The following is a 13,291-nucleotide window of genomic DNA, read 5'->3' as shown; positions in this document are numbered from 1 at the left end:
TGCCTCACCACCCTATGAGTGAAAAACTTTCTCCTAATATCTAACCTAAATCTCCCGTCTTAGTTTAAAACCATTCCCCCTTGTCATCTTATTAATCTCTCTGACACCTCATAACATTTTATTTATTTTGTTTATTATTTATTTATTATTTTTGTTTAAAGTACCAATACTTTAAAAAAAAAGTCTTCAGATAATCCCATAGTCTCTCTGATTTTGTCTGACTATCCCAATACTTGTTTTCAAGGACAGGTAGAGTTACATGGGGACAGAAAACAGAGGTTTTCTAAGAGGAAAGTATTTTTTGAGACAAAATGCTCATATTTACTCCATACTCTCATACCCAATGTTATTTCCGAAAATCTTTTAATTACAAAAAAAAAAAAAAGCTTCATATCCATAAAGAATTTTTTCTCTCTTTCATAGGAAAAGAAACTACTATGAAAAATAAAGGAAGCAGGTTAGTCATTTAGACAAAATTAATTTAACTACAGGTGTTTGAGCTTCTCAATTTTATTTTCATGAAATTTGCATATCTATGAAACTGAAATTATGCTTCACTTGTGCTGACAAAATTAATACATTACAGGAAGACAACCAGTAAATGATGAAAAGTTGACTTCCTACTTTAGAGGCTGTGGCTTTTTGTTTTGTTTTGTTTTTTCAAGATACACAAAATCTGATGTTTGGTCTATTCATCCAAGAATGTCTAAAGGAACTAGCTGAAGAAGTCTCCGTATTGTCAATAACTCTCCTTGCAAATACACAATGATCAGAGAAGGTCCCAGGAGAGGTGTATGTTTTTCCAAAAGAGTAGGAGGATCTACAGAATCAGAATCAAACTCTAAAAAAAAAAAAAAAATCTGGAGCAAGTTTTTAATACAAACAAGATAACTATCTAGAAGAGATTAAAAGCAAAAACACTGATTTATCAAGAGCATAGCATACTATGGCAATCTCATTTCCTCTTTTTTAAATAAGATCATGGGTAGCTAGATAAGCAGTAAATACAAAATACACTAAAACCTTCAAACACCATGCCAAATAACATTGTCAACAGTTAGCCAAGAATTTGTAAGGTAAACAATTACCACCACATATAACTGAAAAAACCAAACACCTTTATTTAACAGCTGTCAATCATTTGCCATCAAATTGTTAGGCTATTTCTTTAAGTGTATTATACAGCTCTTCTCTATACCTCAGGAAAATATCAAGTAGAATGAATCAAAGATAACAGCACAGAGATTGCTCTTAAAATCAGCAATAGCAGCAATACTACAGAATCTGTAAGCACTTGAGAAAAAAACAAAACACAATTTAAAGTGACTGCTGCATTGGAGAGATCCTCTGAAATTGGCAAGATTAAACTAAAGGAGAAATACAGAGTGCAGGAAATGGAGATTAGATTCATAAATTTGTAAAATTCCATTTTAATAATGATTAAGTAAACAGTACTGTGAAAAAATATACAAAGATTATAGTGAAACAAAGGTAGGTGTGAGACAATGACTAAATGAAAAGACAAATCAAATTTTCCATTTTATGTCTAATAGAAGAATCAGGGAGGTAGTCATTCTACTGTGCTTCAAACTGCCAACACTTAGCTGAAATACTGTGCCCACTACAGTGTTTCCTACTTGAAAAAATATTACAGGCAAATTTAGACCAAAACAGAAGCAGAATAAACAGAGAAAGAACCTTCTAAAGCAAAGTCAGACTGAGTTCAGTAAACTAGGAAAAGGAGATAGAGGGTAGAGGGTGACATAATATTTTCCAGTGCTTAAAAATGCTATTCTAAGATGAATCGTCATCAAGTATATTCCAGGACCCCCAACAGAAAAAAAAAAAAAAAAACAAACAAAAAACCAACAACCACGGAGATAATATATTCTCAAAAACTTCTCAGTATAGTAACCAGTCAAAATAATTAAATAATTTATCTAGGAATACTGTAGAATTTTTTCAGTGGAATAGAGTTGCGACATTTTTATTTGTTTGTTTGTTTTGAGTTCCATCTGTGAATAATGGTCATCTTAATTGTTGCCATCAGTTACTGACATTAATTCATATAAAAAAATTAGTCTCAAGCTAAGTGGAATTATTTTTTGACAATCTGAGAATATTTCCCAAACTTACATTAATAATCCACTCAAGACTTCAAATAAGATAATTGACTAACCTGATGTATAATTGTAAAAATATATCAGAATTAGTCACAAAACAGTTGTTTTTCCACTCCAAACTAAACAGTTTTTAAATAACAGTAAGTATGAGCTAATTTTTTTTGTCCCACTGCACATTGAGAACAAGAGTCAAATAGAATACAAGTGAGCCTCAACAGCTTTAGAAATATGCCTTGTACTTTGGTTAAAACCTAACTTCAAACTGAAAATAAATTATGCCAATGTTTTTTAATATAGGCAATAATCTATTTTAGGGCAACCTGAAATAAGGCACGTTTAAGTAAGACACTATTACATTCTACAAAAAAACTCAAACTGAACAACAGTGATGCCCAGAGAATTAACATTTTCTCAGTAATAAACTCAGAACATACCTTATCGTGTCCTGTATCTCCTCCCCTTACAATATCTGGAGCCATGTATTCTATCGTTCCACAGAAGGAATACGCTCTCTCATTCTAGCAAAAAAAAGAAAATAAAATTCATATCAAATGATTATATTGTCCTAATTATATGGGACATATCTGGCTAACAGTTCCAAGATGCTGCCAGCAAATCTTCTCCAAATAGCTCAGAACTGCTAGCTAAATCATACTCCAATCATATGCAGAGATGTATCACACAACACTACAAACTATTTAGAGTTTTCTACAAAAAAAATAAGATGTCGTAAGCTTGTGTGGTAGTCTAACATAAGCACACAAAAAGTAATGTATTGATATTTAAAAACATTCCTATTAGTCTAAATGATCTATACATTTCAGAACCACACATCATTCCTCAAGGCAATATAGACACATTCTGAAGGCTGCAATATCAATACTCTAAACAAATGAAATGCTTAAGTTAAAAAGAGCGATTCATTGTAAGATGTATGACTTGACTAAATTAGATAAAAGATCCTTTGGGTTCTCCATATTTAGGAATTTATTACGACCTCTAGAAAAGTAATTCCCTTTCACAAAACGCACATAAAAACCCAACGTTCTCTCAAGAAGAGACTTGGAGAGAGACAAGAGAGAGAAAGAGAAAAGCAAACAGACAGACAGAGTTGTAAATTTAAGTTTATTCTATATACTGAAGTTATTGTTTTGATTATGTTCAAAACTAAGCTGCTTTCACAGGCATGTATAATTGTTCCCTGAGAGCGATTTACCTTTGAGGTCAACATGAGGTCATGCTGGACCTTGCTAATGACGAAAGCACATGTGTTTGGGCCATGCAACATTGTTCCTCCCTTATCCTTCAAGCTTCTAGCATTTGGGGGAGAGATCCTGACAGGTCCTTTAAAGAAGAGTGTTCAAAAAAGCAAATATTTCAAAAGTCAGGTTTTACATTCGTAGATGCAGATTTGGAGTTTAAAACAGGTGCTACATAAAAGATTGTACTGCACTAGTGAGAGGAAGCTCCTAAAATCAGAAATAGTGCTCAGTGCTACCGTGAGGCAGAAAAAAATAAACAGTCCAACAGCATATTCATAAACTGTACTTATTAAAATACATACACTGTGACTGTTTTTTGGGGGGGAAGAGGGGGTTGGGCTTTTTATTTTTTGTAAAATTCTGGGTTTAAAATAGTTCTGAGCCTCATTTGGTTCAAATATTAACTTGAAATATCAACTTCTGAGACAAAGCCATAAAATAATACACTTTTCATGTTACCACTTTCTTTTGACACAACTACTGTTTCTCTTTTATTGTCTTTTCCAGTACCTGTTATCCAAAGAAAAATAGTGTGATAAAAAGCAAAAACAAAACGAAAAAGTCAGAAATTCCTAGCCCTCCATCCGGGCGTTAGCCAACCTGAAGTACTATCTCTCCGTTTGCTCTTCCTTCAGCTGGGGCAGGAGGGAAGAAGGGGAGGAAGGAAAAGGAAGAGGAGTGAAAAACACAAACTGAAACCTTCCTTCACCTTCTGTCTGCCCAAAGTACCCTTGCAAAAGACAATGCAGCCAAGCTGAGATTTAAGAAAACGATTTATAATGTTGATACATCAAAAAGAAAAAGGGAGGGGGAGATGAAAACTGTATCATTTAGCTAGCTGCAAATTCAGTGAGTTATCTTCAAAATTATGTTTGTCTCTATGGTGTTTTGTAAAACTAGGCTTCAAGGTACTAGAATGACGAGAAAGAGACTGGAGATTTAGATACGAGCATATACCGTGGTACAGCAGCCCCCTTATGATCTCAAGTATCCAGCACAGGAATATACCTGTGCTGGTGGGAGGGCCCACTGAAAACATTTCAAAAGATACAAAATTATGACCAATAGATTTTTTAAGGAACTATCAAAAAAGTGTGTATACATATATATACACACATGTATGTATATATATATCAAGGTTATTCTGACTTTCAATTATATTTAGCTTTTCTCTAGAACATCAAAAATAAAAACAATAATCCACTTTCTACCATTCAACAAACTTTACCTTTTAATGAGAAACTGAATTTTGAAAACAGTATTTAAAATTATTCTTTCTTTCTTAAGTTCATGCCTGAGATATTTTTTGTCCCTTGCAAAAAAAATCTTTAAAACTCCCAAGATAATTGTGAAGGCTTAAAAAATTGACACTGTATCTTGTAAAATATTTTTGTGTAATTAAATTTCAATACCAAAAGAAAGTCATACTGTAAGTGACAAATGGTTCTTTGTAGATAAAACACTCCAGGATACATTTGTAATGAGCTTTATAAAAATTCCATCTTCTACTCCACATAGCTAAGTACTTGTATCCTTTAGCTCTTGCTTCCTTTTCAGCTTAAAAGCAATCTACTGCTGAAATTCAAGGCTGAATAAAGCCAAGAAGAGGAAAGCAGATGATTATCATAAGCAGAGTTCTTAGCAAAAGTAGTAAATTGTAACTCAATATTAGGTAGGAAAATAAAAGGGACCCACTGAGCATTTTATGTCCTGGTTTCAGTTAGCACAGAATTAATTTTCTTCCTAGTAGCTGGTGGAATGCTGTGTTTTGGCTTAGAATGAGAAGAGTGCTGATAACACCCCGATGCTTTAATTGTTGCAGAGCAGTGCTTATACTAAGCCAAGGACATCTCAGCCTTTGCTCTGTCCTGCCAACGGGCAGGCTGGGGGGTGCAGTAAGAGCTGGGAGGGGACAGACCCAGGACAGGTGACCCAAACTAGCCAAAGGGGTATTCCATACCATCTGACGTCATGCTAAACAATATATAGGGGTGGCTAGCCGGGGGGAGGGGGCCGGACTGCTCGGGGTTAGGCTGGGCATCGGTCAGCGGGTGGTGAGCAATTGCATTGTGCATCACTTGTTTGTACATACTATTATTACTTTCGTATTATCACCATTGTATCATCATTATTATTATTATTATTATTATTTTCCTGTCTTATTAAACTGTCTTTATCTCAACTCACGGGCTTCACTTTCCATTTCTCTCCCCCGTCCCAGAGAGGGAGGGGGGAGGGTGAGCGAACGGCTGCGTGGTGTTTAGCTGCCAGCCGGGTTAAACCACGACAGTCTTTTTGGCGCCCAACGTGGGGCACGAAAGGTTGAGATAACGGCAGATCTGACCAGAGTGTGTTAAACTAAAATTGGTATAAGTATTAGACCTGCTTAATAGTCACTTGTCATAATGCTGATTGCTTTAATCTCAACTGTGCTGCGCCTGTTTTCCAAATTGAGTATTATAGCACGTTATTTTCCGTATGTGCTCTCTGTCATGTTGTTTATCCTCTCCGGGCCCTGGTTTCAGACCATTATGGTACTGTGTGTTGTATCAGTGGCTTATGAGATGATGAAATATCTGGCCATGACTCTAACCTGGTATTTGTACTCAGTAACATCTTCGATTCTATACTTTGGAAACTGTATTTTGGAAACTATTAGCAATTGTATCTGTTGCCTTTTTTCATTAGGGAGTCAATCTGTGGAGGGGAAAGGGGAAGATAATTTTTCTTACTTGATCACTCTCCCTTTCTCCTTCACCACCCCTGTACCCTCCTTGATCACTCTCCCTTCCTCCTTCACCACCCTCTTATCCTCCGAGTTTATTACAATAGCTCTCCAAGATATTGAATATCCTTGGGATACTCAGACCAGCATAGTCTTGTTGTTCTGCCTCCTGAATGCACTTCAGGTTCTGCTTAAAGTTAAACAACTACTTAGGAAGCTCATCCGGAGATCTGCCCGGAGGCAGTATAGTTGTGGGTGGCAGGGAGTATGGGAGGATATGGGCAGGCATCTAGACCAGTTGGCACCCCCAGTGTTTTGGAAATTCACCCCTGAACAAGTGCAAAATCCTCAAAAACTGGCAGAATGCTTGAATAAAAGGTGTCGCGATTCGGGAAGTTCCAAAGTAACACAAATCATTGTAACATGCTGGGGCCTGGCTTACGCCTATCGAGCTGCCATGGATACTGCTATCAACTTAGTGACAGACCCTGCGGCCACTCCAAGTCCCGTGACAGATCCAACGGCCACTGTGACCCCTACGGTGGACTCTGCAGCCGCTCCAGTCCCAGCTTCTGCAGATGCTCCAGTCCCAGCTCCTGCAGCCACTCCAGTCCCAGCTCCTGCAGCCGCTCCAGTCCCAGCTCCTGCAGCCGCTCCAGTCCCAGTTCCTGAAGCCGCCCCAGTCCCAGCTCCTGAAGCCGCCCCAGTCCCAGTTCCTGCAGTCGCTCCAGTTCCAGCTCCGGCCGCTACTCCAGTCCCAGTTCCTGCAACTGCTCCAGTCCCAGCTCCTGAAGCTGCTCCAGCTCCAGCTCCTGAAGCCGCTCCAGCTCCAGCTCCTGCAGCTGCTCCAGTCCCAGTTCCTGCAGTCGCTCCAGTTCCAGCTCCGGCCGCTACTCCAGTCCCAGTTCCTGCAACTGCTCCAGTCCCAGCTCCTGAAGCCGCTCCAGCTCCAGCTCCTGAAGCCGCTCCAGCTCCAGCTCCTACTGCTGCTCCAGTCCCAGCTCCTGCAACTGCTCCAGCTCCAGCTCCAGCTCCTGTAGCCGCTACAGCTCCGGTTCCTGCAACTGCTCCAGCTCCTGTAGCCGCTCCAGCTCCTGTGGCCGTGTCAGAGAAACGAGCTGTAGCAGTGCAAGTTGACCCTGCAGAGGGCATTCCAACCCCTGTGGCAGACCCTGTAACAAAGTCAGAGAAACGAGCAGTAGCAGTGCAAGCTGCCCCTGTAGAGAAGGTGAAAATATGGTATAGAAATTCAAGTCGTTTAGAACGCAGAGAGTCTTCTGCCAATCCAGGTAAGGCTTCTGCCAAAACTAAGTATAGAGATGACGAAGATGATGACGACGCTGGGCCGTCAAGGATTCAGGAGGAGGAAGATGAGGATGCCGAAAGAGCAACAGTAACTACCCGAAGCCTAAACGAGCGCGAGCTACGAGATGTGCGAAAAGATTTTGGTCGCTGTATAGGTGAGCAGCTTGTCACCTGGCTGCTCCGGTGCTGGGACTCTGGAGCCAATTGTGTGGAATTAGACGGCAGGGAAGCCAAGCGGCTGGGATCCCTTGCTCGAGACGCCGGCATTGACAAAGCAATTGCAGATGGAGCACGACCCACCAGCCTCTGGAGGCGTCTCCTCTCAGCTGTGAGGGAAAGGTATCCCTTCAAGGAAGATATTTTATGTCTACCAGGCAAGTGGACCACTATGGAGAAGGGAATCCAGTACCTGAGGGAATTAGCCGTACGGGAAGTGATTTATGAGGATCCAGACCTCAAACAAACATCCACAGATCCAGATGAAGTCAAGTGTACACGACCCATGTGGCGGAAGTTTGTACGGAGTGCACCATCATCATATGCCAGCTCATTGGCAATAATGGCCTGGAAAGAGGATGAGGAACCCACAGTGGGTGAAGCGGCTAAACAACTCCGGCAGTACGAAGAAAGTCTCTCCTCTTCCTTACAGGCCTGCGTCTCAGCTGTGGAGAAACTTTCTGAAAAGGTTCACCAACTTGAAGAGAATCTATTGTCCTCCCCACCTGAACCAACCAGTGCCCACCGACCAAAGGAGAACACTTGGGAGAAACTTTCTGAAAAGGTTCACCAACTTGAAGAGAGATTATTCTCCTTCGCACCTGTACAAAGCAGTGTCTCAGCTGTCAGGGGTAGGCGTTCACCCACACAAGGAAGACGATATGGTGGGTACTCACCCCGTGCCACCCTGTGGTTTTACTTACGAGACCATGGAGAGGACATGAGAAAGTGGGATGGAAAATCTACCGCGACCCTAGAGGCACGGGTACGTGAGTTGCAAAAGAAAACAATCAGGAAAAAGGGATTCTCCGAAAAGTTTGCTGCTCCAACTTCCAGCAGACAGTCCTTCAAACACAGAAACGAGGAAGATTCTGACCAGGATTAGGGGGGCCCTGCCTCCAGCCAGGGGGAGGAAAGGGACAATCGAGTTTATTGGACTGTGTGGATTCGATGGCCTGGCACATCACGCGCACAGAAGTATAAGGCTTTAGTAGACACCGGTGCACAATGTACTATAATGCCATCGAGCTATAAAGGACCAGAGCCCATCTATATTTGTGGAGTGACAGGGGGATCTCAGCAGTTGACTGTATTGGAGGCTGAAGTGAGTCTGACTGGGAATGAGTGGGAAAAGCACCGCATTGTGACTGGTCCGGATGCTCCATGTATCCTTGGCATAGACTATCTTAGAAGAGGATACTGCAAGGACCCAAAAGGGTTCCGGTGGGCTTTTGGTATTGCTGCCTTAGAGACAGAGGGCATTAAACAATTATCTACCTTGCCTGGTCTCTCAGAGGACCCCTCTGTTGTGGGGTTGCTGAGGGTCGAAGAACAGCAAGTGCCAATTGCTACCACAACTGTGCACCGGCGGCAATATCGCACCAACCGAGACTCCCTGATTCCCATCCATAAGCTAATTCGTCAATTGGAGAGCCAAGGAGTGATCAGCAAGACTCATTCACCTTTCAATAGTCCCATATGGCCAGTGCGAAAGTCTAATGGCGAGTGGAGACTAACAGTGGACTATCGCGGCCTGAACGAAGTCACGCCACCACTGAGTGCTGCAGTGCCGGACATGCTGGAACTTCAGTATGAACTTGAATCGAAGGCAGCCAAGTGGTACGCCACAATTGATATCGCTAATGCATTTTTCTCCATCCCTCTAGCAGCAGAGTGCAGGCCACAATTTGCCTTCACTTGGAGGGGAGTCCAATATACCTGGAATAGGCTGCCCCAGGGGTGGAAACACAGCCCTACCATTTGCCATGGGCTGATCCAGTCTGCACTAGAGCAGGGGGAAGCTCCTGAACACCTGCAGTACATCGATGACATTATTGTGTGGGGTGACACAGCAGAGGAAGTTTTCGAGAAAGGGAAGAAAATAGTCCAAATCCTTCTGAAAGCCGGTTTTGCCATAAAACAAAATAAAGTCAAAGGACCTGCACGGGAGATCCAGTTTTTAGGAATAAAATGGCAAGATGGACGTCGTCAAATCCCAATGGATGTGATCAACAAAATAACAGCTATGTCTCCACCAACTAACAAAAAAGAAACACAGACTTTCCTAGGTGTTGTGGGGTTTTGGAGAATGCACATCCCAAATTACAGTCTGATTGTAAACCCACTCTACCAAGTAACTCGTAAGAAGAATGAGTTTGAATGGGGCCCTGAACAACGACAAGCCTTTGAACAAATCAAGCAGGAAATAGTCCATGCAGTAGCCCTTGGGCCAGTTCGAACAGGACCAGATGTAAAGAATGTGCTCTACACTGCAGCCGGGGAGAACGGCCCCACCTGGAGCCTCTGGCAGAAAGAACCTGGGGAAACTCGAGGTCGGCCTCTGGGGTTTTGGAGTCGGGGATACAGAGGATCTGAGGCCCGCTATACTCCAACTGAAAAGGAGATATTGGCAGCATATGAAGGAGTTCGATCTGCTTCGGAGGTGGTCGGTACTGAAGCGCAGCTCCTCCTAGCACCCCGATTACCGGTACTAGGCTGGATGTTCAAGGGAAGGGTCCCCTCTACGCATCATGCAACTGATGCTACATGGAGCAAGTGGGTTGCACTGATTACTCAGCGGGCTCGAATAGGAAACCCCAGTCGCCCAGGAATATTGGAAGTGATCATGGACTGGCCAGAAGGCAAATACTTTGGGATATCATCAGAGGAGGAGGTGGGTCGTGCTGAAGAAGCCCCACTGTACAACCAGTTGCCAGAGAATGAAAAGAAATATGCCCTGTTCACTGATGGGTCCTGTCGTATTGTGGGGAAGCATCGGAGATGGAAGGCTGCTGTATGGAGTCCTACGCGACGAGTTGCAGAAGCTGCTGAGGGAGAAGGTGAATCGAGTCAGTTTGCAGAAGTGAAAGCCATTCAGCTGGCTTTAGACATTGCTGAACGAGAAAAATGGCCAGTTCTCTATCTCTACACCGATTCATGGATGGTAGCAAATGCCCTGTGGGGATGGTTACAGCAATGGAAGCAAAACAACTGGCAGCGTAGGGGCAAACCTATCTGGGCTGCTGCATTGTGGCAAGATATTGCTGCTCGGGTAGAGAACCTGGCTGTGAAAGTACGCCACGTAGATGCTCATGTGCCCAAGAATCGGGCTACTGAAGAACATCAAAACAACCAGCAGGTGGATCAGGCTGCTAAGATTGAAGTAGCTCAGGTGGACCTGGATTGGCAGCATAAAGGTGAATTATTTATAGCCCGATGGGCCCATGACACCTCAGGCCATCAAGGTAGAGATGCAACATACAGATGGGCTCGTGATCGAGGGGTGGACTTGACCATGGACGCTATAGCACAGGTTATTCATGACTGTGAAACATGTGCTGCAATCAAGCAAGCCAAACGGTCAAAGCCTCTTTGGTATGGAGGACGATGGCTGAAATATAAATATGGAGAGGCCTGGCAGATTGATTACATCACACTCCCTCAAACTCGCAATGGCAAGCGCCACGTACTTACAATGGTGGAAGCAACCACCGGATGGCTGGAAACATATCCTGTGCCTCATGCTACCGCCCGGAACACCATCCTGGGCCTTGAAAAGCAAGTCCTATGGCGACATGGCACCCCAGAAAGAATAGAATCAGACAATGGGACTCACTTCCGAAACAACCTTATAGACACTTGGGCCAAAGAACATGGTATTGAATGGGTGTATCACATCCCCTATCATGCACCAGCCTCCGGGAAAGTTGAACGATACAATGGCCTGTTAAAGACTACCTTGAAAGCAATGGGCGCTGGGACGTTCAAAAACTGGGATACGCATTTGGCAAAGGCCACCTGGTTAGTCAATACTAGGGGATCTACCAACCGAGCTGGACCTGCCCAATCAAACCTGTTACGTACTGTAGATGGGGATAAAGTTCCTGTAGTGCATGTAAGAAATATGCTGGGTAAAACAGTCTGGGCTACTCCTGCCTCAGGAAAAGGCAAACCTATTCGTGGAATTGTTTTCGCTCAGGGACCTGGATATACTTGGTGGGTAATGCAAAAGAACGGAGAGGTCCGGTGTGTACCTCAAGGAGATTTAATACTGGGTGAGAATAGCCCATGAACTGAATTGCACCATGTTAAATAGTATATTATACTGTATATTATCACTACCATGATTACTATAGGTGACTAATTAGAATGTATGGAAAAGAGTGTAACCTGAGCATGACATAAATGGTATGGAATAAGGGGTGGATAGATGTCCTGGTTTCAGTTAGCACAGAATTAATTTTCTTCCTAGTAGCTGGTGGAATGCTGTGTTTTGGCTTAGAATGAGAAGAGTGCTGATAACACCCCGATGCTTTAATTGTTGCAGAGCAGTGCTTATACTAAGCCAAGGACATCTCAGCCTTTGCTCTGTCCTGCCAACGGGCAGGCTGGGGGGTGCAGTAAGAGCTGGGAGGGGACAGACCCAGGACAGGTGACCCAAACTAGCCAAAGGGGTATTCCATACCATCTGACGTCATGCTAAACAATATATAGGGGTGGCTAGCCGGGGGGAGGGGGCCGGACTGCTCGGGGTTAGGCTGGGCATCGGTCAGCGGGTGGTGAGCAATTGCATTGTGCATCACTTGTTTGTACATACTATTATTACTTTCGTATTATCACCATTGTATCATCATTATTATTATTATTATTATTATTTTCCTGTCTTATTAAACTGTCTTTATCTCAACTCACGGGCTTCACTTTCCATTTCTCTCCCCCGTCCCAGAGAGGGAGGGGGGAGGGTGAGCGAACGGCTGCGTGGTGTTTAGCTGCCAGCCGGGTTAAACCACGACAGTCTCTATGGTGTTTTGTAAAACTAGGCTTCAAGGTACTAGAATGACGAGAAAGAGACTGGAGATTTAGATACGAGCATATACCGTGGTACAGCAGCCCCCTTATGATCTCAAGTATCCAGCACAGGAATATACCTGTGCTGGTGGGAGGGCCCACTGAAAACATTTCAAAAGATACAAAATTATGACCAATAGATTTTTTAAGGAACTATCAAAAAAGTGTGTATACATATATATACACACATGTATGTATATATATATCAAGGTTATTCTGACTTTCAATTATATTTAGCTTTTCTCTAGAACATCAAAAATAAAAACAATAATCCACTTTCTACCATTCAACAAACTTTACCTTTTAATGAGAAACTGAATTTTGAAAACAGTATTTAAAATTATTCTTTCTTTCTTAAGTTCATGCCTGAGATATTTTTTGTCCCTTGCAAAAAAAATCTTTAAAACTCCCAAGATAATTGTGAAGGCTTAAAAAATTGACACTGTATCTTGTAAAATATTTTTGTGTAATTAAATTTCAATACCAAAAGAAAGTCATACTGTAAGTGACAAATGGTTCTTTGTAGATAAAACACTCCAGGATACATTTGTAATGAGCTTTATAAAAATTCCATCTTCTACTCCACATAGCTAAGTACTTGTATCCTTTAGCTCTTGCTTCCTTTTCAGCTTAAAAGCAATCTACTGCTGAAATTCAAGGCTGAATAAAGCCAAGAAGAGGAAAGCAGATGATTATCATAAGCAGAGTTCTTAGCAAAAGTAGTAAATTGTAACTCAATATTAGGTAGGAAAATAAAAGGGACCCACTGAGCATTTTATTCAAAATCAACACTGATTTGCTGTTAAGTACAC

The 13,291-nt window shown here is 42.2% G+C and overlaps 1 protein-coding gene across 2 annotated transcripts in view; it reads right to left on the bottom strand.

The window, feature by feature from the left end:
* The window catches only part of RPS6KA5 (ribosomal protein S6 kinase A5), a 92,555-nt gene that overhangs the window by 33,949 nt on the left and 45,315 nt on the right, over positions 1-13,291 (bottom strand). Inside the window, exons 2-3 of one of the 2 annotated variants that reach the window (XR_014317551.1) lie at positions 3,340-3,467; positions 2,558-2,641 (exon numbers count right to left, since the gene is read on the bottom strand). Coding sequence is in view for 1 of the 2 variants with exons in the window: in XM_082760883.1 (XP_082617009.1) it covers positions 2,558-2,641 (84 nt within the window). In the remaining variant the exon portion in view is untranslated. The remainder of the gene's footprint in view (positions 1-2,557; positions 2,642-3,339; positions 3,468-13,291) is intronic. The other variant, XM_082760883.1, reaches the window with a different exon arrangement.

Source organism: Aythya marila (genome assembly GCF_965140915.1).
Source record: "Aythya marila genome assembly, chromosome: 5".
NCBI classification, from domain to species: Eukaryota; Metazoa; Chordata; class Aves; order Anseriformes; family Anatidae; genus Aythya; species Aythya marila.
The sequence above is the reverse complement of the archived record's forward strand: the minus strand, read 5'-3'. Positions and strand labels throughout refer to the sequence as shown.